At 55.5% G+C, this 25538-nt stretch overlaps 11 protein-coding genes across 11 annotated transcripts; 2 read left to right on the top strand and 9 right to left on the bottom strand.

Moving 5' to 3' along the window:
• Nucleotides 1-190: 190 nt before the first annotated feature.
• Nucleotides 191-5456, bottom strand: CAOG_04331 (hypothetical protein). Its single transcript, XM_004348109.2, has 5 exons — nt 4591-5456; nt 3976-4498; nt 3684-3877; nt 3035-3436; nt 191-2972 (listed from the first exon to the last, which is right to left on the bottom strand). Exons 1-5 carry the CDS (start codon nt 5401-5403, stop codon nt 294-296), a joined length of 4611 nt encoding a protein of 1536 aa, XP_004348159.2. The 5' UTR covers nt 5404-5456; the 3' UTR covers nt 191-293.
• A 113-nt stretch (nt 5457-5569) lies between these two features.
• Nucleotides 5570-7231, bottom strand: CAOG_04332 (catsup protein). Its single transcript, XM_004348110.2, has one exon. The coding sequence runs from the start codon at nt 7200-7202 to the stop codon at nt 5613-5615; it is 1590 nt and encodes a 529-aa protein (XP_004348160.2). The 5' UTR covers nt 7203-7231; the 3' UTR covers nt 5570-5612.
• Nucleotides 7232-7365: 134 nt separating this feature from the next.
• On the top strand, nt 7366-8425 carry CAOG_04333 (hypothetical protein). Its single transcript, XM_004348111.2, has one exon. It carries the CDS (start codon nt 7418-7420, stop codon nt 8381-8383), a length of 966 nt encoding a protein of 321 aa, XP_004348161.1. The 5' UTR covers nt 7366-7417; the 3' UTR covers nt 8384-8425.
• CAOG_04334 (hypothetical protein) lies at nt 8426-9797 on the bottom strand. Its single transcript, XM_004348112.2, has 3 exons — nt 9768-9797; nt 8898-8981; nt 8426-8803 (listed from the first exon to the last, which is right to left on the bottom strand). The coding sequence occupies exons 2-3, from the start codon at nt 8962-8964 to the stop codon at nt 8598-8600; spliced, it is 273 nt and encodes a 90-aa protein (XP_004348162.1). The 5' UTR covers nt 8965-8981; nt 9768-9797; the 3' UTR covers nt 8426-8597.
• A 319-nt stretch (nt 9798-10116) lies between these two features.
• CAOG_04335 (dehydrogenase/reductase SDR family member 7B) lies at nt 10117-11482 on the bottom strand. The gene is made up of 2 exons (XM_004348113.2): nt 11298-11482; nt 10117-11136 (listed from the first exon to the last, which is right to left on the bottom strand). The coding sequence occupies exons 1-2, from the start codon at nt 11446-11448 to the stop codon at nt 10331-10333; spliced, it is 957 nt and encodes a 318-aa protein (XP_004348163.1). The 5' UTR covers nt 11449-11482; the 3' UTR covers nt 10117-10330.
• A 44-nt stretch (nt 11483-11526) lies between these two features.
• On the bottom strand, nt 11527-12977 carry CAOG_04336 (hypothetical protein). The gene is made up of 3 exons (XM_004348114.2): nt 12362-12977; nt 12174-12257; nt 11527-12057 (listed from the first exon to the last, which is right to left on the bottom strand). Exons 1-3 carry the CDS (start codon nt 12908-12910, stop codon nt 11761-11763), a joined length of 930 nt encoding a protein of 309 aa, XP_004348164.1. The 5' UTR covers nt 12911-12977; the 3' UTR covers nt 11527-11760.
• Nucleotides 12978-14411: 1434 nt separating this feature from the next.
• On the bottom strand, nt 14412-15495 carry CAOG_04337 (hypothetical protein). The gene has a single exon (XM_004348115.2). It carries the CDS (start codon nt 15422-15424, stop codon nt 14597-14599), a length of 828 nt encoding a protein of 275 aa, XP_004348165.1. The 5' UTR covers nt 15425-15495; the 3' UTR covers nt 14412-14596.
• A 451-nt stretch (nt 15496-15946) lies between these two features.
• CAOG_08775 (hypothetical protein) lies at nt 15947-19405 on the bottom strand (the record flags this gene model as incomplete). Its single annotated transcript, XM_011272103.1, is given in 4 exon segments — nt 15947-17728; nt 17746-18635; nt 18737-18920; nt 19169-19405. 4 exon segments carry the CDS (start codon nt 19403-19405, stop codon nt 15947-15949), a joined length of 3093 nt encoding a protein of 1030 aa, XP_011270405.1.
• A 575-nt stretch (nt 19406-19980) lies between these two features.
• Nucleotides 19981-22203, bottom strand: CAOG_04339 (hypothetical protein; the record flags this gene model as incomplete). Its single annotated transcript, XM_004348117.1, has 1 exon — nt 19981-22203. The coding sequence occupies one exon, from the start codon at nt 22201-22203 to the stop codon at nt 19981-19983; it is 2223 nt and encodes a 740-aa protein (XP_004348167.1).
• A 350-nt stretch (nt 22204-22553) lies between these two features.
• On the bottom strand, nt 22554-23191 carry CAOG_04340 (hypothetical protein; the record flags this gene model as incomplete). The annotated part of the gene is made up of 2 exons (XM_004348118.1): nt 22554-23064; nt 23163-23191. The coding sequence occupies 2 exons, from the start codon at nt 23189-23191 to the stop codon at nt 22554-22556; spliced, it is 540 nt and encodes a 179-aa protein (XP_004348168.1).
• A 355-nt stretch (nt 23192-23546) lies between these two features.
• Nucleotides 23547-25531, top strand: CAOG_04341 (N-acetylglucosamine-1-phosphate transferase). Its single transcript, XM_004348119.2, has 7 exons — nt 23547-23901; nt 24001-24055; nt 24174-24473; nt 24588-24687; nt 24797-24881; nt 24968-25035; nt 25115-25531. Exons 1-7 carry the CDS (start codon nt 23604-23606, stop codon nt 25472-25474), a joined length of 1266 nt encoding a protein of 421 aa, XP_004348169.2. The 5' UTR covers nt 23547-23603; the 3' UTR covers nt 25475-25531.
• Nucleotides 25532-25538: the final 7 nt, after the last annotated feature.

The raw sequence follows: 25538 nt of genomic DNA on the forward strand, positions 1-25538 counted from the left end.
AAAAAAGACTGAGCACCAAAAAATCATGACTCACAGTGTCAAGTTGTGAGCGATGAATATCAACAGACTTGACAAGATCCGGGCACGAAATGTTGTCATCGTAAAGACCAGAACAACGAACAAATGAAACATGTCCAACAACGACAGTGAATCACAACGACAACGGAGGAAAAAAAAAGAAAAAAAAAAGCTGTATTGCAAAAAATGAAAATAATAATAACACCTGGATGTAATACTGTATCAACCCAAAAGAAAGAAAAAAAGGAAAGACCGCCTCGACTCCTCCGTCTCGACTAGACATGGTGATGATGATGATACATGACTGAGCCAGAGTACGTGCTGGTGGCTTGATGCGTGGTCGTGGTAATGGTCGAGTTGTTCAAGAAAATATCCTGGGCACTCTTGAGCTGCATGGTCAACTGGACAACTTGGTCGTGGTACGCCTGTTTCGGGCGCGTCAATGCAGCCATGCTGGCCTCGAGCTCGAGCTTCAAGTCGCGATCGAACTGCTGGCGCCAGAGAGCGAGCTTTTGACGAAGCTCGTCGGCGGCGGTCGACGGCAGGTGCGGCATTGTCGTGCGAGGAGGGTAGACGGTCGGGGCAATCTCTGGATAGGTGTCTGGCGTGTCGAATCGCCACACTCTGGCGCCTGGCGGCGGGATGATGGCCGCAGGAGGGAACATGGGCGGGGCGGCGCCCAACCCAGGTCCGCCTGCCGAACGCCCATCAAAGTTGGACGAGTTGAAAAAGTGTGGCATCGAGGAGGCAGGAACGGATTGGAAGCTGGGCATCGCATTGGGAAGAAGGACGGGCGGGGCCGCGGTCGACGAGGCGATCGGGTGCTCTTGCAGATGAGAAGCAATCGCCGCGGTTGCAGAGCGACCCACAACAGTGCCGACCGTCTCCCAGTACGCCATCGGCGGGAGCAACGCCACATCTCCATCGGCAGGCAGGTAGATTGGTCGGCCCGTGGCTGTGGCGGGCTTGCTGGTCGGAATGCCGCCAGCCCAGGCTTGAGGATGGACGCCAGCTGCTGCTGCTGCTGCTGCTGCCGGAGCTGAGAGCGGTACCACTGGTGGCTGTTGTGCTACCTCCGAGGCGGCTGCAGGTTGCTTTACGGGCGACAGAACGGCCGCTTGATGCCGTTGCTGCTGCTGTTGTTGCTGCTGCAGTTGCTGCTGCTGCTGCTGCTGCTGCTGCTGCTGCTGCTGCTGCTGCTGCTGCTGCTGCTGCTGCTGCGCTTGACGCTTCGCTGCCTCTGCTTGCTCTTGCCGCTTTGCTGCCTCGACCTGCTCTTGACGCTTCGCTGCCTCGGCCTGCTCTCTCCGCTTGGCGTCTTCTGCTTGCTGCTGCTTTACTTCTTCAGCACGAACGCGACGCCGTTCTTCATCGGCAGCGCGCTCCAGCGCCAGCTGACGCTCGTGCTCCTGCCGCTCTCGCTGGAGCTTGAGCTCGCGCTCTTGGCGTTCCAACTGATCCTGCTGCTCGCGCTGCTGGCGTTGCTGCTCCCAGCGAGTGCGCTCGAGCTGGGCATCGGCCCGAGCCGCATCCAGGATTCGTGCGTGGCGCGCAGTGTCCTCTTGCAGCTGGGCCAGCTCCAGCTGAAGGGAATCGCGCTGCCTGAGGAGTATTTGCAACGTTGACTCCACCTGCTCGCGCTCGGCCTGGGCCTGTGCGGCAAGCGTCTCGGCGGCACGGTGTCGCTCCAGCGTGTGAGCAAGGGCTTTCTCAGCCTCCCGCTTGTCCATCTCGACGCGCTCCAGCAACTGACTCTGGGCCTGCAGGGCCAACGTGATGCGCGCGTTTTCAGTCAGCCGCTGTTGGAGCAATTCCCCGACTTCTTCGAGGCGCGCAGCAGCCACTCGCTTTTGCGCCTGAGCCTCGATGGACTCTTCCTCAATCTTTTGCAAAGCTTCACGCGTGGATTCAATCCGCTCCTGCGTGCTTAGAAGTGCCTGTTGAGCTTCCTCGAGGTGCTCGGTTGCCAAGCGTCTCGCGTCGTCAGACTCGAGTCGCACGTGCTGGACGTTGGCCTGCCGTTGGACGAGCTCGTCCTGCCACTCTGCCAGCAGCAGCTGTGCGCTGTTGTTTTGGTACGCCAACTCGGCGTGTTCCCGTTGCTTGGTTTCCAACGCCTGCGAGATTGCCGCAAACGCCCTGACAGCCTCCAAGTGGCGGGCCTGTTGCTCGACCGTCAGCAGCTTGAGCGCACCCAGCTCATCCTCGAGCCGGTCCATCTCTGCCTGCACCTGGGCATGGTTGTCCGACAGAGCGGCAAGCGCCGACCCATCGCGATCCAGTGCCAGCTGTTGCTCGAGTCGTTGCTCAGCACCCTCGCGCAATTTGGCCTCCTGCACCGCAATCGCCTGCAATAGCTGCGACAGTTTCATTCGTGCGTATTCTTCAGGGAAGGGGAACTTGTCTCCTGTCAGTCTCAATGATTCCAGCGATGGCAAGCCTCGAGGTTGGGTTTGCTGGTGTTGTTGCTGGTGTTGTTGCTGGTGTTGTTGCTGGTGTTGTTGCTGGTGTTGTTGCTGCGGTTGTTGTTGCTGCGGCCGGGCTTGTGTTTGAAACTGTGGTTGGGCCTGATGTTGCTGCCCTTGTTGAGACGGGCGCGATTGAGGCGACGAAACATTCTGCTGAGGCGGGTAGCTTTGAGTGTGTGCATAAGGAGATGCTGACGAGGCAAACATTTGCTGCGAGTAGGAAGCGCGCGGAGGCTGTGATTGTTGCTGGGGTGTCTGAGTGTATGTGGCGCCAGTCGATGGCATGCGCTCGCCCCGGGGTGTTTGAGACCCTTGAGAAGGGTACACTGAGTCGTTCAAATTGCTACCTCGAAGGAAGGAGGACTGCACGTCAGAGAACTGTTGTTGCTGTCGTTGTTGTTGCTGGGGTGGTTGCTGCCGCTGCTGCTGTTGCTGTTGCTGTGGCACAGAAACATAGCCGGATTGATTTGGATGGAACGAAGATTGGGGACGTGGGAATCAGCGGTGGTGGTTCTGCGAGCATCCGGAGTGTCCGTCATCCGAAGGACAAACGGCTCGGCTGCTGCAATGGTTTCAACTGTTTCATCGAGTAACACGGAAGTGTCCTTGGACCGAGGAGCGAACGCCTGCTCGAATAAATGTCGGGTGTCGACAGCTGTTCTGCCTTGAACCGGTGTCACACCCCAGCGCGAGGCAGGCATCGTGGTTGCAGGAGCTTGAAGTAGACCCTGCTGCTGGCCAGTGGTGGGCCTGCGAGGAGTGAATCCGGGCATGGTTGCAAAGCGCGTGGGCGCGGTGGCTGGTGCAAACGCTGCTCGTCCAGTTGAGCGAGCCGGAGTGGTGGGGCCTGCCGCTTTCAGCAACTCGTTGTGTTCCTTTTCCGAGTGCTCGAGCTGCCATTTTACCAGCAAGCTGTCTCGCAAGGCGTTTTCTGCCGCGAGTTTGGAGAGCTACAAGTCAAAAAACGAAGAGTGAGCGTGTGTGGTTTTATCCCCCTCTCTCTCTTTTTCTCTCTCTCTCTCTCTCTCTCTCTCTCTCTCTCTCTCTCTCTCTCTCTCTCTCTCTCTCTCTCTCTCTCTCTCTCTCTCTCTCTCTCTCTCTCTCTCTCTCTCTCTCTCTCTCTCTCTCTCTCTCTCTCTCTTCCAGCTCCACTTGTTGTACAACAAGCAAAATAGCTTGAAAATCGATGAATCGCACCTTCTCGGCTTCAATAGCTCGCTCGGCCGCCAATCGAGCAACTTCGTCGCTCAATTCGCGATTCTTGCGGGAAAGCGCGTCAGCCTGCGCTTGCGTTTGTGCGACCTTCGACTCGGTCACTGACAGCTTTTGTGTGACTGCTGCGCGCTCTCGATCGAGCGTCTGGGCGTGGGTTTCCGCTTGGAGAAGGGCAGCTGTTCAAAACACAACAAACGCCAGCCGGTGAGTAAGAAAGGGGGTTTTGTAGTGCCGTGTGCCCTCGCTTTCAAGCTCATGGCAAAGCAGTCCATACCTCGCTCAAACTGCACTGCAGCCTGCTCTCGCTCCGCGGACGAAACTTGAACGCCGTCCAGCGTGTCAAGAGAGCGCACAGTAAAGATGGCATAGGCGCGCGCGTGCAGTGGAACAGCCATGGGATTGCCGGACAGCGTGAGCACTGCTAGATTGATCAGCGGACTCAACACGTCCAGATCGCCAAGATTCTCAAGACGGTTGCTCCCCAGCAGCAGCACTTTGAGATTCCGGAGGCTCCGCACGGACGTAGAGATGGCGCGAATGTTGTTGTGCTCGAGATTGAGGCGCGCCAGCTGGCCGAGCGATTCGATATTCTCAATGCGCTCAATGTTGTTATGTGAGAGATCCAAGTCGCGAAGGTTGGCCAGGCGAGAAAGGCCCTCAATGCGAGCAAGCAAATTGTAACTGAGATCCAGCACGCGCAAATTCACCAACGCGTCGAGCTGCTCGATGCGATCAAACTTTCCCGCCATCGGGTCGTTCGGGAAGCTGAGTGTGAGTGAAATCACGTCTCTGGGGTCCTGCTCACGGAGTCCAGCAAGGTAAAAGTGAGGACACACTTAACTCCAATGTTTCTCTTTTTATCTCTTTTTGTTTTTTGCAATCGACTCACCTGCTTCTTGCTCAACAGACGAACAAGATCCAGACTCATGTAGCGGGTGGGACCCACGCGCCTCTGTGGGGTTGTCATTGCTGGAAGAGCGGAGCTCGTCCCAGCAGGTCCGCGCGCGGGAGTGCCGCCAAGGATGGCCATCTCGTACGCGTCGCCGCCGCCGCCGCCGCCGCCGCCAAGCCTCGTTGGTGAGACGCGAGTGGCTGTCGATGCCAGCAGTGGTCGACTGGCAGCTGCTGCGGGCTCGAGCGCGCGCTGGAGTGCCGGTCGGCTGTCGGTCTCAGCAGCGCCCGCCGCCACGACTCTCTGCCGTTGTTCCGATGGCGCCGAGTCCGCCTGCATGTGTTGACTGTGTGTAGCTTTGTCCGTCGCGTCTGTTTCTTCTGATGGCAGGGCGTGTCTGTCGTCTGCGAGCTGCGACTCGTCGGCATTGAGTGCATCGAGCAGGCGCATTGAATCCACATTCAAATTTTCCCGCCCAAACTCAAACCCGGCCTCAGCTGTGCTGCTGTCGCCGGGATGCTCTGTGGCGCCAAACTCGAGCTCGGCTGTGTCAAGGTGGTCGAGCTCTTCCATTTCGCCTTCCTCTTGGAACGGCTGCTCCTGGAACGGGTCGCCGCCGCCGCCGCCGCCGCCGTACAGGTCCTCTTCTTCACCCTCATCGTCGTGCTCGAGCGGGTGCTCGTCGAACAGCGACACGTCGTTGCCGTCCCCGTGCTCGTGCAGGCCGAGAACAACACTCTCGTCGCTAATGTTGCTGCTGTGAGTGTCTTCGGTCAGCGCATCGAGCTGGCTCAGGTCGTCGTCCGACATTTGGCGCGCTCGAAAACGAAGAAAGAAATAAAGGAACTGATTTCTTTTTTTTCTTTCTTTCTTTCTTTCTTATTTGTTCACTTTCGCCTCATTCGCCTTGGAAACCCCCGCCCCTCCTGCCGCCCAAGTAAATACAACTATGAACACGAGCGTGCAAAAAAAAATACTACTGTATTAGACGAGCTGACTGACCGGTTGGCATCACTGTTTCACTCAAACAAAGCAATCAAACCCATCAACCCGACACCAGCGACGAACGCGAGCGCTTCGATCAGGAAGAAGAGGATGGCCCACGTGGTGGAGCGCGATCGGACATGGCTGTCGTCCAGAAGCTCGGGCACGACGGTGACGAGTGCGATATAGATAAAGCCGCCGGCAGCGAACGGCGCAATCCACGACGAGGATTCGGCAATGCCCTCTGACATGAGTCCGAGGAAGGTGCCGCACACCGCGCCGATGGCTGTGGAGAACTGCGCCAGGATGGCTTGCTTCTTGGACATGCCGCAGCGAATCAGAATCGCATAGTCGCCCAGCTCGTGCGGAATCTCGTGCATCAACACGGCAATCGTCGTCGTCAGACCAACACGGCCGCCGTGCAGGTACATGGCTCCGATCGCCATGCCGTCCGTAAAGTTGTGGGCAAAGTCGGCCACAAGGTTCAGCCAGCCCGCAGCCTTCATGCCGGCAGCGCGAGCAAGCTCCTCTTCTTCGTGCTGGTGGTCGTGGTGCTCGTGAGCATGGCCATGACCGTCTTTGTTTGCGCCGTCCTTGCTGCTGGCCGCCTTCTTGGCTGAATCGGAGGCAGCAGGCTCCGCATGGGAATGCGAGTGCGACTGGCGACCCAGCAGGCGCATGATTTTCTCAATCACAAAGAAGGCAAAGATGCCAGACACAATCCACAGTCCGATCAACAGGCCAGCCGTGTGCGGATCGGCCGAGGAGTGAGAGTGCGCATGCGAATGCGAATGCGAGTGCGAGTGACCACCGTTGTCGTCGCCGCCCTCAGAGTGCGGGGCGAACGAGTGCGGAAGCAGGTGCAAAAAGACATCACCAAGCAGACCACCGGCCGCAAAGCTGAGCAGGACCTTGAGCAGCGGCGAGGCGTGGGTTGCAGACGCAGCCTTATCCAGCGGAATGAAGAAGAGCAGGGCGATCGGCAGAATGCTAATCAGAGCGGTTGAGCCCAGCGCATGGATCCAGGCGGGGCTGCCAAAAGCAACGGACGTGGCAGATGCGTCGTCGTGACTGTGGTCGTGGGAGCAATCATCGTGGTGGTCGTGGTTGTGAGCTTGGTCCGGAACGGGAGATGATTGGGCACTCGGAGTGATTGCGTTCTTGGAGACTGCCGCTGCCGCTGCCGCCTGGCCAGCGTGGGCATGCTCGTGGCTATGACCATGTCCGTGGTCGTGATCGTGGTCGTGGTCGTGGTTGTGGTCGTGGTCGTGGTCGTGGTTGTGGTTGTGATTGTGTGCTTGGCTGGGTGCTTGGTCTGCAGCTTGGATTGGCACGGCTGCGACAGCGACAATCCGCGGCTCGCCAGCGTGGGCATGCTCGTGGCTATGGCCGTGACTATGGCTATGGCTATGGCCGTGATCGTGGCTATGTGCGTGGTTGTGGCCTTGGCTGTGTTGCTGACGCGCGGCAGCGGCAACGTTGACTGCCTTTCCGTACTTGCCCGCACCATTGACGGCTGCGTGTGCGTGCGCATGAGCGTTCTCCTGGGCCAGCGAGCCAGCAGCCACCAGCAGCTGGATCAGCGCGACCGAGCACAGCACAACGACCAACCGACGACTGCGCATCGATGAAGTGGGAAAAGAAACAAAAAAAAAAAAAAAAAAAAAAAAACAAGACTACCATTTCTGAGCGCTGAGCACAGCTAAGCCTTTTGTTGTTGTTGTTGTAGAGTTCTGACTCACAATAAAAAGCGCTTGCTAACACAGCTTGCTTTTTCAGTTCTTTTTTATTTTTCATTCACGATTCAGAATCACAAAATCACAATCAGATTGATATTGGGATGGAGCGTTGTGTGCCGGCGACGCCATTCTGGACACCCGACACGGTGGACTGGATTTTCCAGCAAGCACACGCAAACAACATAGAGATCCGAACAAACCACCTGCACGTGCAGGAGAAGCGGTCAATAAAGCTGGGGTCGTGGTTTGTGTTTGATAGCAGCCTGATTCGACGGTGGCGAGACTCGTACAATTGGTGCAAGGCGTACATGACCCACACGACCAAAAAGTCCGAGCACGTCTACCGCGAGCGCAACGGCAACCTGTACAAGATCTTTTATAGCTGTCCAACGTCGTCGCCGCTGCGTCTGGTGTGCTACACCGACCGAAGTCCAATAGCGAATGTCGTGAAAAACGATCAACAGCTAGTTAAAACACATCTTAATCGCAGCGATCAAGCCGAGGATGCGTCGGGGTGGGCTGACCTTCTGAGGCAATCCAGGGAGCAGCCTTATTACGAGCAGATATCGCTGCGGCCACTGCTGCCGCGGCCATGCATCAGCGAGCACGAGGAGACGCAGGGGGCGGGCGACAACGTGGAGTCAAACAGCGGTACAGACGCCTTCCAATCGCTGCTCTGGGCTGCATGCATGGAGCAGGAGCAGCCTCGCCCGATTCGCGCGATACCTGCAGAGACTAGCGCTGCACCATCCGCGAAGAGAACGCTCGAGCAGGCCGAGCAGGGCGAGCCGGACGAGAAGGTGGTGCCGCCTCACCACAAGCGATTTGCCGAAGAGGACGGCATGTCCAAGCCGTCTCGTCCATCACCCCACTCCCCTATTGCTGTCGTCACAAATATCGATGCCAGTACCACACACAGGATACCGAACGACCCGACAGAGTCTGATGCGAGCTCGCCCCCGTCCGACGCTGAAACACTCTCGCCCAGCAGCTCCCCACGGCAGCCGCCGTTTCCGAATCTTCCAAATTTGTATCCTGTTCCGCATCTATCCGAGCGGTGGGGGTGATTGTTCGCTCTGGCGGTATTGTGATGTAACCAACAAAGCAAGTTTTTGTTTGAAAACACTGATTTTTTTGGTTTTGAAACAGTGACCCAGAACGCAGAAGAAGAACAACAATCCAGTCATGCCGCAAAACACATGTCAGTTCGGTAGCAAGACACGTCTCGAGTAATCACATCGGGGACAGTGGCCATGCAAGCCCGTGTGCCTGGCTTTGTTTTTACTTCTTGGTCTGCTGGTAGGCGGCGCCGACAGCGCGGGCGACGTCACCGAATGAAGTGCCTTCAGGGAGGGTAGCCTTGATGCGGTGGTAGTTCTCCTTCGTGAACTTAGCGTAGGAGTTGAGCGGCTTCCCGCCCTTGGCGGCAGGTGCGGCGACCACAGCCTTTTTGGCAGCCGGCTTGGCAGCGGCAGCCTTGGAAGGAGCTGCAACCACGACAGCAAGCACGCCGATTGTTTGATCGAAGAAAGTTAGCAAAAAGGAAAGGGGTGCACACAAATTGCGGGGGAGGGCCCTTACCGAGAGCGGCGGCGCGCATCGAGATGGCGCGAGCGGGGGTGGCAACGAGGGAGCGAGCGACGAACATGGCTATCGGTTTGATTTCTGTGCAAGAGGGTTGTAAATCAGCCAAAAAAAAAAAGGTGAGTTGCAATGAGAAGTTGAGCAACCCGAGGTTTTTGGTTTTGCCTGAATTTGGCGATTCACTTTTCAGAAAAACAAAAGTCTTGGCGAAAAAGCAACAAAAAAATCACGAGCTCGATTGTCTCCACGAGCTCATAATCAAAGTAAAAAAACGAGGATGCAACGAGAACGAACGATGGTGCGATTGGAGTGGGGAATGGCGCCGAAAAAAAAAAAAAACGAATGGGCTGAAAAATTCAAATCATCAACGTCAAAAGAGAGACGTTGATGCTCGCGTCGAGTCACTTGCTCCTGCTCCGAGCTACCGTCGACGGCATCCTATGAGCAACATTCGACGCGCCACTGTGCCGCCCTTCCCCCCCCCCAATGCTCGTCCATGCCGGGGAAAACGGTAAGAGTGGAGGTGGAATGCCGTCATTCAAAAAACGGCTTGGGCATTTGCTGGCCTGGCCTCCCTGCTCGACCCTTCTCCTTCACCCTCACGACGCGGGAAAGGAGTTTCAGTCGACGGTCGCATCAGAGAGGCCGGCCGCTCAACGCTCCAGAGCGCAAGCACCAGAGATCGTGCATTTTTTTTCTTTTTTTTTTTTCTTTTTTTTTTTTGGCTCTTCTTTACTGACGATCCGTCTGCACAACACATGGCAGTTCGGCTACCCCGTTCTGCAGCTGTGGGTGGCATGTGACTATGCGCATGCGTTCTGTTGCGCAGGTTGGCGTAGAGTGCAGTGGTGGAGCAGCGTTTGGTACCGTTTGAACGAGCAACAAAATGAGAACTGATTTTTAAAAAATAAAAATAAAACGAAAAATATTGAAAAACAAAAAAAAAAAAAAAAAGGAAAAAAGGCGCGAAAAATTCGCCAAGAAGAGCGGTCAACATAAAAAACCGCCGAAACTTGCTCGCCCCACCCCCTTGCTCTGGACTGGGTCTACTCGCCACTGCGATGTGCTCTGCTCAATGGAGGGGCGAGTGCCCATGGCCGACTGTCGAATCGGTCGCGCTGCCATCACCATTTCAATTCCCACGGGAAATCGCCAAGATTGTTGTTGTTATTGTGCTCATCATCAAACTTCCGCAACAACTTGAATGTCAACAAGATGAAGCCCAACACCGTCCCACCCCCGCGTCAAAGCATGGTGCTTGACCTTATGGTTTGGCGAAATGTGCATTTCAGCGATTTTACAACCAAAAGAAATAAACGCCAAGACAGACGGCAAGGTCGCACAAGGCACTGTACAAAATCAAATGAACAACACCACCGTCTGTTGCAAAACGGAATCCATCATTTCAACCTCGTTGGAACTGGTGTCGGTCACCGTGACCCAGCCGGAGCTTGCTCCAATCGTCGCTGCTTCTCGGCGCGCTTCGCCATCAGACGAGCCAGTAGATCGGGAAGAAGGTACCGCAGCAGGATGGCCAGACGAGCATCGAGCGGAGCCAGCACCAGTTCAGTGCGGTTGAGGGCCATCGACGAGAGCATCTTCTCGGCCACAAACGAGGGCTTGTAGCCCTTGGCAGTGGTTTCGTCCATCTGGCCATGTGCAGAGCCATCTCCGGTGAGGGCATTCAGCGACAGGTTTGTTTGCACGTAGCCAGGGCAGCACAGAGTGACACGGAGGCCGCGGCCGGCAACCTCCGCTCGCAACGAATCAAAGTATCCGTGCACGGCGTGCTTGGACGCGGCGTACGCGGAACGGAAGCCAATGCCAAGCTTGCCTTGGACGCTGCTCACGACACCGATATGGCCAGTGCCGCGGGCCAGCATTCCTGGCAGAACGAGCTTGGTGATTTGCGCGGCGCCGAAAAAGTTGACCTGCATGACACGCGCCTCCATCTCATTCTGAGACTCGAGCACAGATGCCCGAGTGCTGATACCAGAGTTGTTGATCAGCACATCCACGACGCCGCTGTACTGCGCGAGAACGATGCGAGTGGCGCTTGCGATCGCGTCCGGCGTAGCAGCCAAGTCCAACGCGACAATCCGGGGCTCGGGCGGTGTCGGAATGCCTGCAGGCAACCGCTGAGCAATGCACTGCTGGCGGACGCGCTCGAGCTCGGCGGTGCGTCGCGAGCTGAGGATTAACGTCGCGCCGCACTTGTACAGCTCCATGGCCAGCGCTGGAGCCCGCCCCGCCCGAGTGACCAAGTGCAACGAGATATGTCATCAAAAACAAGTCAGTCAGTCAGTCAGTCAGTCAGTCAGTCAAGTCTGTCAGTCAAGTCCGTCGGTGATCCGGAAGCCTCATCGTCACTTCTCTCCCATTGTCCAGATTACCCACCTTCGCCAATGCCTGACGACGCGCCAGTCAGCCACACGACCTTGCCACGAAAGTACGAGCGACGTGCTGCGACTTCGCGTCGGGGCTTGAGAACGCGTCGGTGCAGGAGAAACACTAAGGCAGCGAGCGCCGCCCAAACCCAAGGCTTCATGCTGTGTGACGGTGAAGCAAAATACAGTTTGCGACTGAGATGGACAGAACGAGCCAAAACAAGAGGAAGAAGAAGAAGGAAAAAAAGAAATCTATTCTCAAACTACAAGCAACATGGACAGACAAAGCCACGAACGAACAAAAAGGAAAGTACAGAGAGAGGTAAGGACGGATAGCAAATGAAGGTTGGAAGACGAGAGATGAAGAAAATATGATCGAGCACACGAGTGCAACCCAGCCGGCGGTGGGAGAGAAGCACAAGGCACTCGACATCAGTACAGACAAACAAATGCAGAACAGCAACAGCGCAAAATCACCAGATCATGGCTGCAAGATCATCCTCAAGATTGGTTACGTCGGTGATTTCGTCTCGGGCAGTGGTGGTGATTTGTCGACCAGCAACATTAAGGGCCATCGTGGCTTGGTCTGGGCGAGCCAGTGCCGCCACACGCAGCGTGGACAAAATTTGGTCTTCGTTGTCGTCGGCATTGCCTTCGTTCATGGGCTCGGTGTCCATCTCTGTCGCCAGCTCCTGGTTGAACTCAATCTCGCCCTCAAACTCGACGTATGGGATTTCATTCTCTTCTTCGAAAAATGAGACCGAGAGGTTCTGTGGCAGGAACAGGAATCAAGGAATCGTCAGAAATTGCATCCTCCGCCCATACACGCTTCCAAAACAAAGAAGAAAAGGATGGCTCGACCCTTAAAATAACACGGCACCCCCACCTTTTTTGGTTTGGTCGAAACAACTGGCGCCGGTGCTGGTTGGGCATTCATCTGCAGCGCTTTGGGAACGAGTGGTGCAGCATCCTGCATCCAAAATCAAAGTACAGAACAAAAGCACACAACCATGGGTGAGTGGAAGCACAGAAATCTCTCAACCTCGACCGAAAGACAAGAAGAAAAAAACTCACGGGAATATGACGGTTGCCAAGGGCAGAAATATTGCCGCGCTCAAGCGTGTTGAAGCGGGCCGAGTTAGCGGAAAAGTCTCGATTGGTCGAGTGCGTCGGTCGATATGTGTCGCGGGAAGCAAGATTGTCCATCCAGGATGCGTTTGCGGCAGAGACGGCTGCAGCGGACGAGGTGGGTGCATCGGGGTCGTGGATTTGCTGCATGGCGGCAACTTGCTGTGGAGTCATGGAGATGCTGCCGTTGGGCGAGCTCGACTTGCGCTCTTTGACCTCCATAATGTGACGCTTCCAGATGGGTATTGCTGCCAAGCGCTCGGCTTCGGCCGCAGCCTTCTTCTTGGACTCGAAGTCCTTCTCCTTCTTGCTTCTCCTTAGCGCAGCCTTCCACTGTGGCTCGGACGAGAAGCGGCTGTCGTCCTCTCGGTCGTCCATCGGCTGGGCGTTGCTGCCGCCTGCCTCAGCGCCCGGCCGCACAATCGCGGTCGACGCCACAATATTGGGGAGCTTCTGCGCCGGGATTGCCGGTCCTTTTTGCCGCGCAAGAGACATTGGCTTGTTCCGGTGCTTTTGTTTTGGGGGGGGTGTTTCTTGGTTTTGAGGAGGGTCTCGAGGAGATCTGGGAGGCAAACAGACAGACAAGTGAGGTAACGAAGGAGGGGGAAAAAAAAAAAAAAAAAAAGTGCCAAGAATGAGGTCTGGAAGTGTGCGAAGACGGCACAAAATCAAACAAGGGAGCAACTTGCATTCCAGTCACAAGCAGCATAAGCGTGGCGTGTGCTGAATCGAGGGATGGAAGACCCCGGCACACAGCAACAATAGGAAGAGAAACAGTGGAGGAGAATGAAAAAAAAAAAAAAAAAAGGACGAAAAGGAGTTGAGTCGGAGGCGGACTTGTTGTGGAGGTTGGCGGACTCGGTAGTCGGTCGATGGTTGTGTGTAGTGTCGAATAGAAGGCCTCACAAGCAAGCGAGCGAGCCCTGACGAGGTCATCGGCGACACGCACCAAACGAAATCGTCCGAAACGAGGTTATTGAGAAAAAAAAAGCGAAAAATGATTTTTTTTTTTTTTTTTTTTTTTTTTGTGATGTAGATTCGCGTTGAACAAGCATTTTGTGTGCATGACCACGGGAATCCACAGGAGGGACGCGGCGAGCCGTGCAAGCCAGCAAGCCACTAGCACAAGCACGCAACGGGGCGCGGAGTGTCTCGGCCACCAGTCAGTGAATACACACCCCGCAGGAAGCTGCGCGCGAGAAGAAAAAAAATCATCAAAAAATAAAAAAATAAAAAAAAAATAAAAAAAGAGGCGAACCGCAAGGATCGCAATGGAAAAGGCGCCGCTGCTTTGCTCGCTTCTCCGACTGTCTGGAAGTGCGCGTCACCTCTGTCAATGGATGGGAGGGTGGATTCGACTTGGACGACCGCCCCGCGATAGAGAGAGAGACATAGAGAGAGAGAGAGAGAGGAGCAACAGGAAAAAGTGTTAAAGGCTGCTGGTTGTTGTGTTTTGTTCGCTTTGTTCAGAAAAAAAAAAAAAAAGCAAAAGCGCGACATTGACTCAGAAGGCAACTCGAGAGCGGGGAAAAGACCAGTCAGGCACCCCCATTTCTAGATGGAAGAGGGGGGGGTAGGAAGGGAAAGCAGCGGCCGTGGAAGTGGGGGCAGTGTGCAAAAAAGCGCAATGACAGCCTACGAACAATTCCGACAAAGAGAGACTGGCCAAATATGGCGTCCCATTGCGGATGGTGGCAAAAAAGAGACGAGCGGAGGGAAATCAGATACCAAAAGGAGGTATTAGATGAGAGTGATCATAGGAGAGGAGGTGATGATTGTCGAGGAATGGGTGCGCACCGAATGCTTCAACCAGTTTGACAACTCAATGATCTGCAGCTGTGCTGGATGTGGCCAAGCAATAGGCTATTACAAACTCGTACATTGCGTGTTGATGGTGCACTGCCGTCAACAGTCCAGCACTGACACTTTCCGCAAGCGAATCTCCAATCAACAACAATGACAACAACCACAGCCCCACTAACGACAGCCATGCAGCCCAGCTTGAGCAAATCCATTGTTATACAAAAAAGAGATCAAAAGGAGGGAGGAAGGCAGCCAGCATCACAGAAAATGAAGATCAAAAGATCGTCCAACAAAAAGTTCGCTGCAAGCAATCCACATGCGACTGCTCCCAAATCCACAAATCCAGTTCACACACTCATACACACATGCCGATACGCTTTATCGTTGACGGGGAGCAGTGGCACGGGCGTTGGCGGCGTTGGTGTTTCCGCTCAGGGCTGCAGAGAGCATTTGGGTCAGGTCGGGCATTTCGGCTGCGCGGTTCATGGGATTGTTTTCCTCCATTTGACGGCGCTCCTCGGGATCCATGTTTTCCATCATCTTGGGCATGGCGTACGCCATGATGAGCATGACGCCCATCATCAAAACCATTGGGTTCATCAGCATGCCGCGAATGTCCACGCCCTCGCGACGTTGGAAGAACTGCGCAGCGCCACGCGCCTGCAGCTTGAGCGGGTAGGCAAGGTTGTCGCCAGTGATGGAGGACCCCAAGCCGGACTGCTGGCTGCTGGATTGCTGGCTGCCAGCCGCGGGTGCGGCGCCAAAGTAGGCTCGCTTGGCACGGACTCGGCCGTTGTGCTTGGAGCTCACTTCGACACGGACAGGCTCAAACATGTACGACGGGTGGACGACCTCGAGCAGATGCACGCCGGAGGGCACATCGAGAAGCTCAAAGCTGCCGTCGAGACGAACGAACGCGGACATTGCGCCGCCGTTCAGCAAGACGCGCGTGTGCGCCTGCCACCCACCGGGAATATTCAGCCCAGGCTTGCCCACGAGAACTTCGCCCTGGACGCGGTAGCCCGAGGACGACGAAGCGCCCGCCGCGTCGTCGTTGCCACCTGCGCGCTGCTGCTTTGGCGCGACCAGCATCTCGAGCTCCTCATCGGCATCGTTGACGCTCGATGCAAACGCGAGTTGTGTGTGGCTTGTGAAGCAATCAAGCACCAAGAGTGCGAGGATGAGGAAGGAGGCGCTCCGACGCATGAGTCGGGTTGTCAAAAAAAGTCGCGAAGAAAAAAAAAAAAAAAAAGTCGCGAAGAAAAAGAAGAAGAAACAGAACTGAACAAATGCAGTCAGAAGCAAAGCCGGAAGAGGCTGCTGCGATGGCAATTCATCCATTCCGATTGATGGAAATATCGGCAAATATCATTGTCTGTCGAATTTTGTGGGGGGAAGAGCGGTTGCGGTTGTGGAGCTGATGGGGTGGCCAATTCGGTGACCACGAGTTTCAACAACCTGCAGTTTCATCACGAACGATCAGATCGACAACGATTCGCCTGGCAAAGTGTTTGTTCGTTCATGTATGTAGCCATTTCATATGCGAGCGGGTTGTAATCAGGGTGGGAGATTTTTAATATGTACAGGAACACCAGAAAAGAAAATTTGGGGTGACACAAAAGCAAATGACCTTCGCACTTGCAGCGAACATTCAAAATGGAAAATCAAGTTACAAGACTTTTCAGTGCTTCTCCCAACACTTTACAAAGAACGCAAGCAGTTTCCGGTTTACGGAGTCGAGATCGAGTCCAAGGGAGCGGTCGAAAGCTGCACGTAGCCGTGCTCACGCTGGCGGCGACGGTAAACAATGCCCATTGCAACGCCAAACGCAGCTCCAACAAGCAGGGTAGAGCAGGCGATGCCTGCAACAACAGGCAGGGCCATGCCAGACTTGTGGTTGCCAGTGGAGGCTTGGTTGGCGTTGGCCACCTCGCGACGCATCACATGCTCTGCTCCGCGTCCAGCACCACGACGGACTGGCACAATGCCCGTGGTAGCAGTTGCGTTGATAATCACAGAAGGAGAGACGACCGCGGAGCCAGAGACAGTGTAGGTGACATTAATTGGAATTCCGGACGGTGACGCGGTGACGGCCGAAGCAGAGATTGCTGAGGCAGTCGCTCCGGAAGCAGAGATTGCAGAGGCGGTGACGGCAGAACCAGAGACTGCAGAGGCAGAGCCAGAGATGGTAGAGGCAGAACCAGAAACGGCAGAGCCAGAGGAGGCCGAAATAGCCGACTCGACCGATCCAGAAACAGAAGCGGAAGCCGAGGCGGAGCCGGAAGCAGATACAATCGACTCGGATGCAGAGACAGACGCAGAGACAATCTGCGAGGAAGACACTCGGGCAGAGGCAGAGACAGAGGCAGAGGCAGAGGCAGAGGCAGAGGCAGAAACTGAACCCGAGATTGGCGGAATCGGGATAATGTTGGTGGCGGAGACGGTGGCTGGCAAGGAGCTCGAGGGGCTGACGCTGCACGATGGCGGGTTGAACGTCACTGGAGGAATGTTGCGCTGCGTGGACAAGCCAACAAAGTCGTAAACGCGATGCACCTCGTAGACGCGCTTTGGCGACCAGAATCCGTCGTCGGAGCATCCATCTTCAGACTCGCATGATGCAAACTTGGAGACCTCGAGGCGCCATGGGACATACAGGGCAGAATTGCTGTCATCAAGCGGCTTGATAAAGTAGAAGCCAAACCACAGCTCCGAGGTCTCGTCGTGACCAAGCCAGTACTGTGCAACAAGGCCGTTCACGTCGCGTTCGCCGATGAAGACAGCCTTCACAAGGTCGAGGCGGCCAAAGAGCAGCACAAGCTCTTGAACCTTCTGGTCGGGAGTAATCGTGTTGCTGGCCGAGAATTCAACAGTGGTCTCGTTCTGCTGGACTTCGTCTGCAGGGAGGAAGGGGTTGAGGGACACGGGCAGGGTCTGAGATGAGCAGGTGCCGTCATTGACAAACACAGTGTTCAGCTGGTTGGACTCGCCCAGGATGATCTTGCTCAAGGTGATGTCAATGCCGTCAAAGAAGGAGAAGCGGAGGCCGTCGGTGTCGTTGTTCCACCACGACTGCATCCAGCCCGTGGACGGGGTCACGGTGTCAATCATGCTAATGTACGAAACAAAGCGGGATGCCAGCTCGGGATAGTACTTGGTTGCGTTGGATGGGGGCGCAGTGCACTGGGCAAACTCGGGCAGGCTGAGTTCGCCCTTGGGAACACCACCACTGATCGAGAAGATGTCGAAGATCCAGTTGTTGACGATCAGACCCGATGTGGTGGCATCGGTGATTTCATCCGAGTTCCAGTTGAAGGCGCCAGTCGAGGACGAATTGGCGCTGCTGTCCGTGCTCATTTCGAGCAGCTGGAAGCGCACGGGCGTCGAGTCGAGCTCGACGCTGCTGGATGAAAAGGTCCAATCGGCGATGGCAAAGTCCATGATGAGCAAGTACTGGCGAGCCTTGATTGTGGGTGTGGCGATTGGTTGCTCTGGCTCCGCAGAAGCAGAAGGCTGGTAGGTTCAACAACTGCCGAGGAGGGCTCAGCAGACCCAGAAGGTTCAACAACTGCCGACGAGGGCTCGGTGTCGAACCACGAGTTGCAGGCAATGTCGCGAACGAGGCGCTGGCCATTGTACGTGAGGTTGAGGTTGAGCTGGTTGCCAATCAGGTACAGATCAATCAGACCGTGGATGGTGAGCGGGGACGAGCTGAGCAGACGCTTGGCATAGTTGGAGCTGGTGAGCGCCTCGGGCAGGCCAAACACGTTGTCCGTCTTCTCGTTCACCAGCTCAATCGACGTGTCGGACGAGTCGGTCTCGTTGCAGCCGTACGAAGGGTCAATGGTGAAGGTCAGGTTGCGCGAGAAGGCCACGGCAAAGATGGACTGGTCGGCAAAGCCAGCGTTGGTCTTGACAATCCAGCCGTTCTCGGTCAGGTTGAAGCTCGATGTCTCGGTCGTCTCGGTGACAAACTTCCACGCCTCCCAGGTCAGAACAGACTCGGTGGAGCCGACCTTGGTGACGAGCACCTGGGCGTTGGCGGTCTCGGGGAAGACGGGTGCGGCAACCGACGAGCTGTCGCTCGAAGAGTCCAGCGGGCAGAAGGCAAGCAGACCAAGGTCGAGCGACGGGTTGGTGACCCCAGTGTCAGTGAGCGGGAAGAAAAAGTTGTACCACTGCGTGAACGTGGTCGAGTCGGCGGTGGCATTGGCGCTGTCAAAGTCGCACGTCTCGTTTCGGCTCGCGCACAGAATGCCGTTCAGCTCGACCGCAGCAAGCCACTTGTCCGAGTTGTCGCTGTTAAACCAAGTCCAGTCGCTGTCCGGAGCGTAGATGGTTGCGTCGTAGGCAACGCCCGCCTTCTGGATGTTGGCGACCGTGAAGACGTTGCACGAGATGCCGCGGAAGATTCGGGTTTCTGAGCAACAAAGGCACGCGGATTTTCAGGGTTGAGACCAAAAAACAACGAGCACCAACATTGTCGAATTCGTGCCATGACAGCGCCGCACAGCCACTCACCATTGAACTCGGCAGAGCTCAAGTCGTGGTTGTTCACGAGATCGCGGTAGCCAAAGAAGAACTGACGCTTGGGGCCGGTGTAGTCGGCAAAGGCTGCGGCGTCCGGAATGAACGCCACGGGCTGGTCCTCGGTCGACTCGAGCACCTGGCAGCCTTGGGTCGCCGAGAGCATGGTCAGCTTGTCCTATGGATGGGTTCGAAGCAGTTGTAGTTGAGCATGTTGCAACCAACAGCAACAACCCGAAAGTCAAAGTAAAATAAAAAATACAAAAAAAAAAAAAAAAAAAAGCAAGAGCGATGTGAAAACACAAAAAAAAAAACAAAAGTAGGAACTGTGCGTTGTTTTCCAAAACAATGCACGCCCCCGAGGTGCCCCCCACATTCGCCAACTCGAAAACACAACGCACATGGGGCGAAACAGCAAAACTGTACCTTGGATTGAATCAGGGCTTTGAGGCCATTGTCGGGACCGACAGCGCGAACAAGAGTCATGGGCGAATCGGTGCCGTCAAAGTTGGTCGGAATTGTGTGTTCTTCCATGAAGATGGATTGCTGATTGGCATCGAGCTCGGTGGAAATGCGCTCATTTTGTGAGAAATCGGGCAACTGGAGCGTCTGGGCAGACGCCAGCACCAAGCACGCAGCGAGCACGACAATCGTAGCACGCATTCTGCTCCGAACAAAACAAAACAAAAACCGTTGTGAGCGAAGGGTGTTTGTTCCTGGTGTACTGCTGCGCACAACCACGCCCCTCCCCCTCGAGCGAGATTTTGAAACACAAAGGGAGAGGCATGCCGTTGGGAGGAGGAAACTCTCATGCTCAAGCCGGGCGGGAGGAAGGGCTTGCAACCGGAAACACAAACACGTAAACAAACAATCGAAACGGAAAATACAAGCCGACAAAGAAGCCCTCAGCCACCACCAAGCGGAACCAAGCGGCCTAGAACTTAATCATTACATTGTGGAATGAGCTGTCCGAATGTAGAGGGGCGAGCTTAAAAGGGCGATGGCGAATGGAGTGCGGATTGCCGTGCATTTGTTTTCCATCGCCGTGTTTCCTTTTTTAGGAATGTGCGTTGTGCGATCATGACGAATCGTGCTTTTTTTGTGATGCTTCAAGTGGCAATTGACAGTGTTTCACTCGCTATTGCAATGTGCGTGTCACGGGTGCGGTGCAGAATAAAACAAAAATACAAAAGCACACATCGAGGTTTTTAATGAAAACAAAAAATTACAGGTTACATTTACAAATCGAGCTGGATCGTCTTGGCCTGCCGAGCCATGCGGGCCAAGGCGACTTGCTCCGACCAAGCAACATCTTTGGTGGCGTAGAAGACTGGAGCGCGGTTGCAAAGCTCACGCTCGACCTCCCACATGACCAGCGGTTGCTTGAAGAACGTGAGATCGTGATCCTCAGCCAACAACTCGCTCCACGTTGCGGCTTGCTTGGCGAGCACGCGAACATCCGCCGCATCCACGGATGCTAGATCAGCGAGGAGATCGGCGGTCGAGCTGTGCTTGAGGGTTGGATGCGAAATCGCTGCCGCCGGTTGGTGCAGTTGCAGCAGGTCAAGTAAACTGGCGGGAGGGCCGTTCAAGGCAATACCAGCAGCGAGATCGGGAAGCCGCACGAGGGGCAAGCTGTCTCGCCAGATCTGCACATCCGGATGCCCGTTGGGCATGTTGCTCACGAGAACAATGTGCGAAGCGTTGGAGCGATCAATCGCTTTGCCGAGTTCAGCCGAGACGCTTGCGGCATTCGGCGAAGGCAGCATCCGGCACTTTTCAAGGGATCCGGCACCAGCAGCATTCTCCGGGCATTGAAGGTTGGCAGAATCGAGTTCGGCATGGGCGTGGACACAGATGAGGCTGTCTTCAAACAGAAGCTCGACCGCGTCGGCCAAGCGCGAGACATGTTTGGACGGGCGCAAAAAGGCGGCTACGCGCAGGGCGTCATGTCCATCCTTGACGTCATCCTCGACAGAAGGAGATAGCAAGTACGAAAGCGGGGTTGACGGGAAGTGCACCGCGAGGAAGCGCGAGCTCAAGCACGAAACGACGGCAGAGCAGTCCGTTCCTGCAGGCAGCATGCCAGTCTCGAACGACCGCTGGCAGGCAATGGGGTCGCTAGAAAGCAGTTGGCGCAGGTCGTCTGCGGACGTTTCTTCCGTCACAGGCAAGGCCAGAGTGCGAATCGGGCTGAACTGTCCGACATTGTCTCCGAAAAAGCCAGGGGTAAACAGAGGACTCATTGCGGGTTCCGGATCAAGCGAAACAAAGCAAAGCTCGCTGCTGGCGATGGCAGGGTCGTCCGGCAACGTATCAAACTCGCTGCGGAAGGTCTCGAAGGCCACAGTCTCGACAAACTCATTGAGGTGCTTGACATCGAACAGGGTTTCGAACGGAAACGAGGCATACGCAGCGGACAAACCTGCATGCCGAGGCAAGACCGAGCCCGCAGGCGCAGCCAGCTGCCACTGAGGAGGAAGGGCGAGAGTGCGTTCGAGCCGGCGTGCGACAATCATGCTCGCCAGCAGCTCCGAGCGAGGGTCTTGCGAAGCCAGCAAGGGCACAAGATAGCTGGGCGGAACTTGAGGTGTCAGCTTTGACGAGATTTTCACAGTGGGTGTGAGTGGCTCGTGCTGGGCAAGCTCTTCGCCCTGCAGGCCTTCGATTTGCTGGTCGTCGCTCTGCTGGTCGACGCCTGCAGGATTCTTTGGCAGTAGTTCAGCAGGTTCAATTTGCGGCGGTTGGTTATCTGCGCTAGAAGAGTCTTCGGGCGTCGTTTCGTCGAGGTTGTTGTGTTTGAGCTGTTGATCAGATTCGAGCGGCGACTTCAAATCGTTGCCAAGGGCCTCTTGCTGCAAATGCTCTAATTGCGGCGCTTCAATCGTCGGATCTTGGGCTTCGCGCGGAGGCGGCATGCCATCGATCGGCCACGCGGCTGGCAATTGTTGTTGGTCATGGTTTTCTGTGGATCCCACTCCTGTCGCTTGTTGCTCGGCCTGCTCTCCGTCTACTTTCGGTTGCTCGGCTTGTGACTCTTCTTTGAATTGATCACCTCGAGCCTCGCCTTGCGGCTGGTCGGCTTGTGGGGCGTTGGGCAATGCGACGCGATCGTTGTCCAAGGGCAAAGTGTCCTTGTGATCTGGGGTTGCAATTTCAATCTCTTGCCGAATCTCGGGCAGCGATGCCTCCTCCTTGCTCTCGGCTGTTGAGCCAGCATTGGATTCGATGAGGCCCGCATTTGCCGGAGCGTCGAACACGACAACGTCGTTCTCAATGTGCCAGCCTGGTCCCGACTCGACCTCTGCCGGCTTTTGGTCTTGTCGGAAGGTATTGCCATCTGCCTCGAAGCCAGGCACGAAAGCGGGCTCTGTGTGATACAACTTTGCAGGCTGTTGCTCGGGTGTGTCGGGCAGGGGGTGCCCTCGAACCCACTCCTCCTGGTCGCGCATTGCCTGCATCTTTTCTTCCGCAATTCCCTGATTTTGTTTTGAAGCAAGAAAGAACAGACAACAACAATTGCAAACATGAGTGACAACTCAAACGTCGACTGATATCCTCAATAACGACCGAGCACTCCCCGATCCAGATCCACGCGGCAAAAAGCCAAAGTGTCAAAGCAATCAACAAAGGGCAGCACAATAGTCAAAAGGCAAAGCCCCAGTTCATTTCGTCGCATTTTTTGCATTCTCCAGATCTCCCCCGACTCTTTGTGTGCTTTCACGAGGCGGGGACTCGAGCAGAGGAGGATGGGTTCGGGGAGAATAGGGCGTTTTCCGACCAAAGAAGAAAAAAGAAAAAGTCCACGTTTTCATGGAGTTCCATGACGATAGTAAAAGTTTCGCGCGCGCTTCGTTTCAACAACGAGGAAACACGGAAGCAACAGGTAGACAAATCCAGCAACCACGATGCGGAAGGTGGAAGGAAGCGCGAGGCCGCCGCCGGTGTATACCTGAGCCTGGTAGCGCGCGACAGCAAGAGCGGCGTCTTCGCGCTGCTGGGCTTGCTGGACGTCGTTCGCTGACTTGTAGCGGACTGCGGCAGGGAGCACAGCGCGCTGCTGCGGGGTCAAAGCACCGTGCGGCGGCTGCATGGTCTCGTTGCTGGACTCACTCGAGCCCGTCCACGACGAAGCGGCGAGCAGCAGGAAGCAGCACACCAGACAGGCGGCGCCGAGCAGGGCGTTCCGTGCAGCCCTTCGACGCATCTTGTTGTTCAGGTTCACTGCCACCCCCACCTTTTTCCGGTCGATACGTGTGCTGTGCAAGAGTGAGTGATGATAGGCAGTCAGGACGAAACGAAGGCGAGCCGGCGACTGCGAGCTGTTCGGCGAACGAAGCAAAATAACAGGAGTGCGCGAATGCGAATTATCGGTGATTGTTTTGACAGGTTTGGTTTTTTTTTTGATACTGCTGTTTACACGCGCTCGCTGCTGACGCGTGCTGGCATCGAGGAGAAGAGAACAGCGCAATGGAATACACAGTTGCATACACCCACTTTCACCGAGTCGGAGTGGGTGGTGGGTGGGAGCCAAGACGAAGGGGTGGGAGTCAAGTTGTCAATTCTTTTGTTTGCTGTAAAATTTTGGATGATCGACAAAACAACAAAGCGAAATGCTTTGATCTACTGCTGCAGATCTATTGCAATGTGATGGGCGCATACTCATTATCGCTGTATGTCCAGGTGAGTCATAGAAGCTCGTCCAATGCAACCAAAGCACCGAGCACACCATCCATCACTCAAGTCTACCTTTGTTTTGTTTGCTCTTCATCGATGAATCATTCTCCGAAAACCAAATCAAAAACCCCGATCCACTCTTCTTGAACATTCTTCTTTATTCATTCCCTTTGGTGGCTGTTCAATGCGTCGGCTGGCAGTACTCGTTGCATTGGCGGTGGCTGCAGCAGCAGCAATCGCAGTGCTTCCGCCGCCTGTGACTGCCGCCGATGCCGGCAAGGTCGTCATGCGCGTGGCTGCGGATCCCGTGGGCCAGTTTGGCACCGCCGGCTCGACGGGCTCATCGGGCTCGTCGGGCTCGGGCTCAGGCTCAGGCGGCTCGGCGGGGTCAGGTGGCGGCTCGTCGTTCAACAGCGGCGGCTCCATGTTCCAGAACGCCGGCACTCCGCTCAGCTCCAGCGTCGATCCCGAGCATCCCCATGGTACACGAGGCCATGCTTGGAAAGCGCGGAAGTTTCAATGAGGGGGGTGGAGGTTCGTGTCGCTCACTTGCACTCAATCCATGCTTTGACGTCTCGCAGGTCCGCCCGAATTACTGTCGCTCGCGGGACAATGCTTCAGCAAGCAACAAAGCAGGTAAACGTGCCTATTTGACGACTCCCGGCTTGTTTGGTGCGCTGGAGTCGTCATTTACAAAGTGACCCGATTTCTCACGTTACTCACCTGCTCACTTGCTCCGCGCTTTGGACTACAGTTACCGATACCAGTTCTGTCCGTTTGCAAACGCCACGCAGCACGAAATTTCGTCGCGATGGAACCCGTACAACGGCATTCTGGGCGTGTTTGCGCGGTGGATGACTGCCAACAACCAGTACGCCGGCCAGCACTTGACACACGGCGATGCATGCGCTCGGGGCGAGAGTCGCCAGGTCCGCGTGTTCTTTGCGTGCGGTCACAGCAACAAGTTGGTCGACGTGAGCGAGCCGGCGACCTGCCAGTATCGCATGTTGTTCAAGACGCCGCTCTTTTGCAACGTCAGCATGCCGGTTGATTCGTACGTGTTTGATTCGTTGAGAAGATTGGCGCGTGGATTATGCTCTGAAGCTGACTTGATGCATGTTCTATGCCTATTGGTTGACAAAACGCGAATACGCACTGCCAAAAGCAGCATGCTGTACGAGTGCGGGTTGAGCAGCAACGCAACGCTGCCTCCAGCGCTGCAAGAGCAGTTTGCAGCTCTCAATCGGGATTTCGCAGATGGAGCAAAGGTATGCGCCGGTCTGTGTGTTTTTTTTTTTTTTTTTTTTTTTTTTTTTTTTTTTTTTTTTTGCTTGGAAACAATTCAACTGACGCTCACAACTTCTGCGGTGCACACAGGGACTCGAGAAGGAGAAGCACGCTCTTCTCAATTCGACCAGCCTCTGCCATCCGTTCAATGTGCGCCGAAAGCCAACAAAAGAAGGTACTTTATCGCTTGTTTGGACCACATCAATCTCTGCATGGTTGGCTTTTGCTATGACTCATCCGATGATGCTTGGGCCTGTTTAGAAACCGAGCAACGCTATCGGGAAGAATGCGCTCGGGCACACACAACTTCTGATGCTCTCACAAAGCAGGTGCGTACCTGAAAATCAATCGGTTTTGAGATGGCCTTGAGCTTTCAGACTCATCCATCCGTTGATGGTTATGTCGCAGGTGGAAGAACTTCAAGCCCAGGTGCGTGCACTTCAAGCATTGCTAAACTCGACAGGGGCAGCGCAGTCCACGAACTCGGCGGCCTTGGCTTCGTTGGGTCAAAATGAGGACTCGTCATCAACCATCCGTCGAGCGTCCTCTGGCAACGAGCCAGCAGCAGCAGCAGCAGCAGAAAAACCTGCAGCAGCAGCACCGGCAGCACCTGCACCTGCCGTGGACGATCGATTGGACCTTCCAACAGATCCTTCATTGTCGTCGTCGTCGTCGTCTGGTGCTTCCGCTCAATCGTCCTCTTCTGGTGATCAACCACCAGCAGCCATCCGCCAGCCTGTCGCTGATCGTGATGCTGACAATCTGTAAACAACCTCATCCAAACTAGTACATTCATCGATTGCTTTTCGCCAATGCAACTTCAGTCTCTTTT

Source organism: Capsaspora owczarzaki (genome assembly GCF_000151315.2).
Source record: "Capsaspora owczarzaki ATCC 30864 unplaced genomic scaffold supercont2.6, whole genome shotgun sequence".
Taxonomy (NCBI): Eukaryota; class Filasterea; order Ministeriida; family Capsasporidae; genus Capsaspora; species Capsaspora owczarzaki.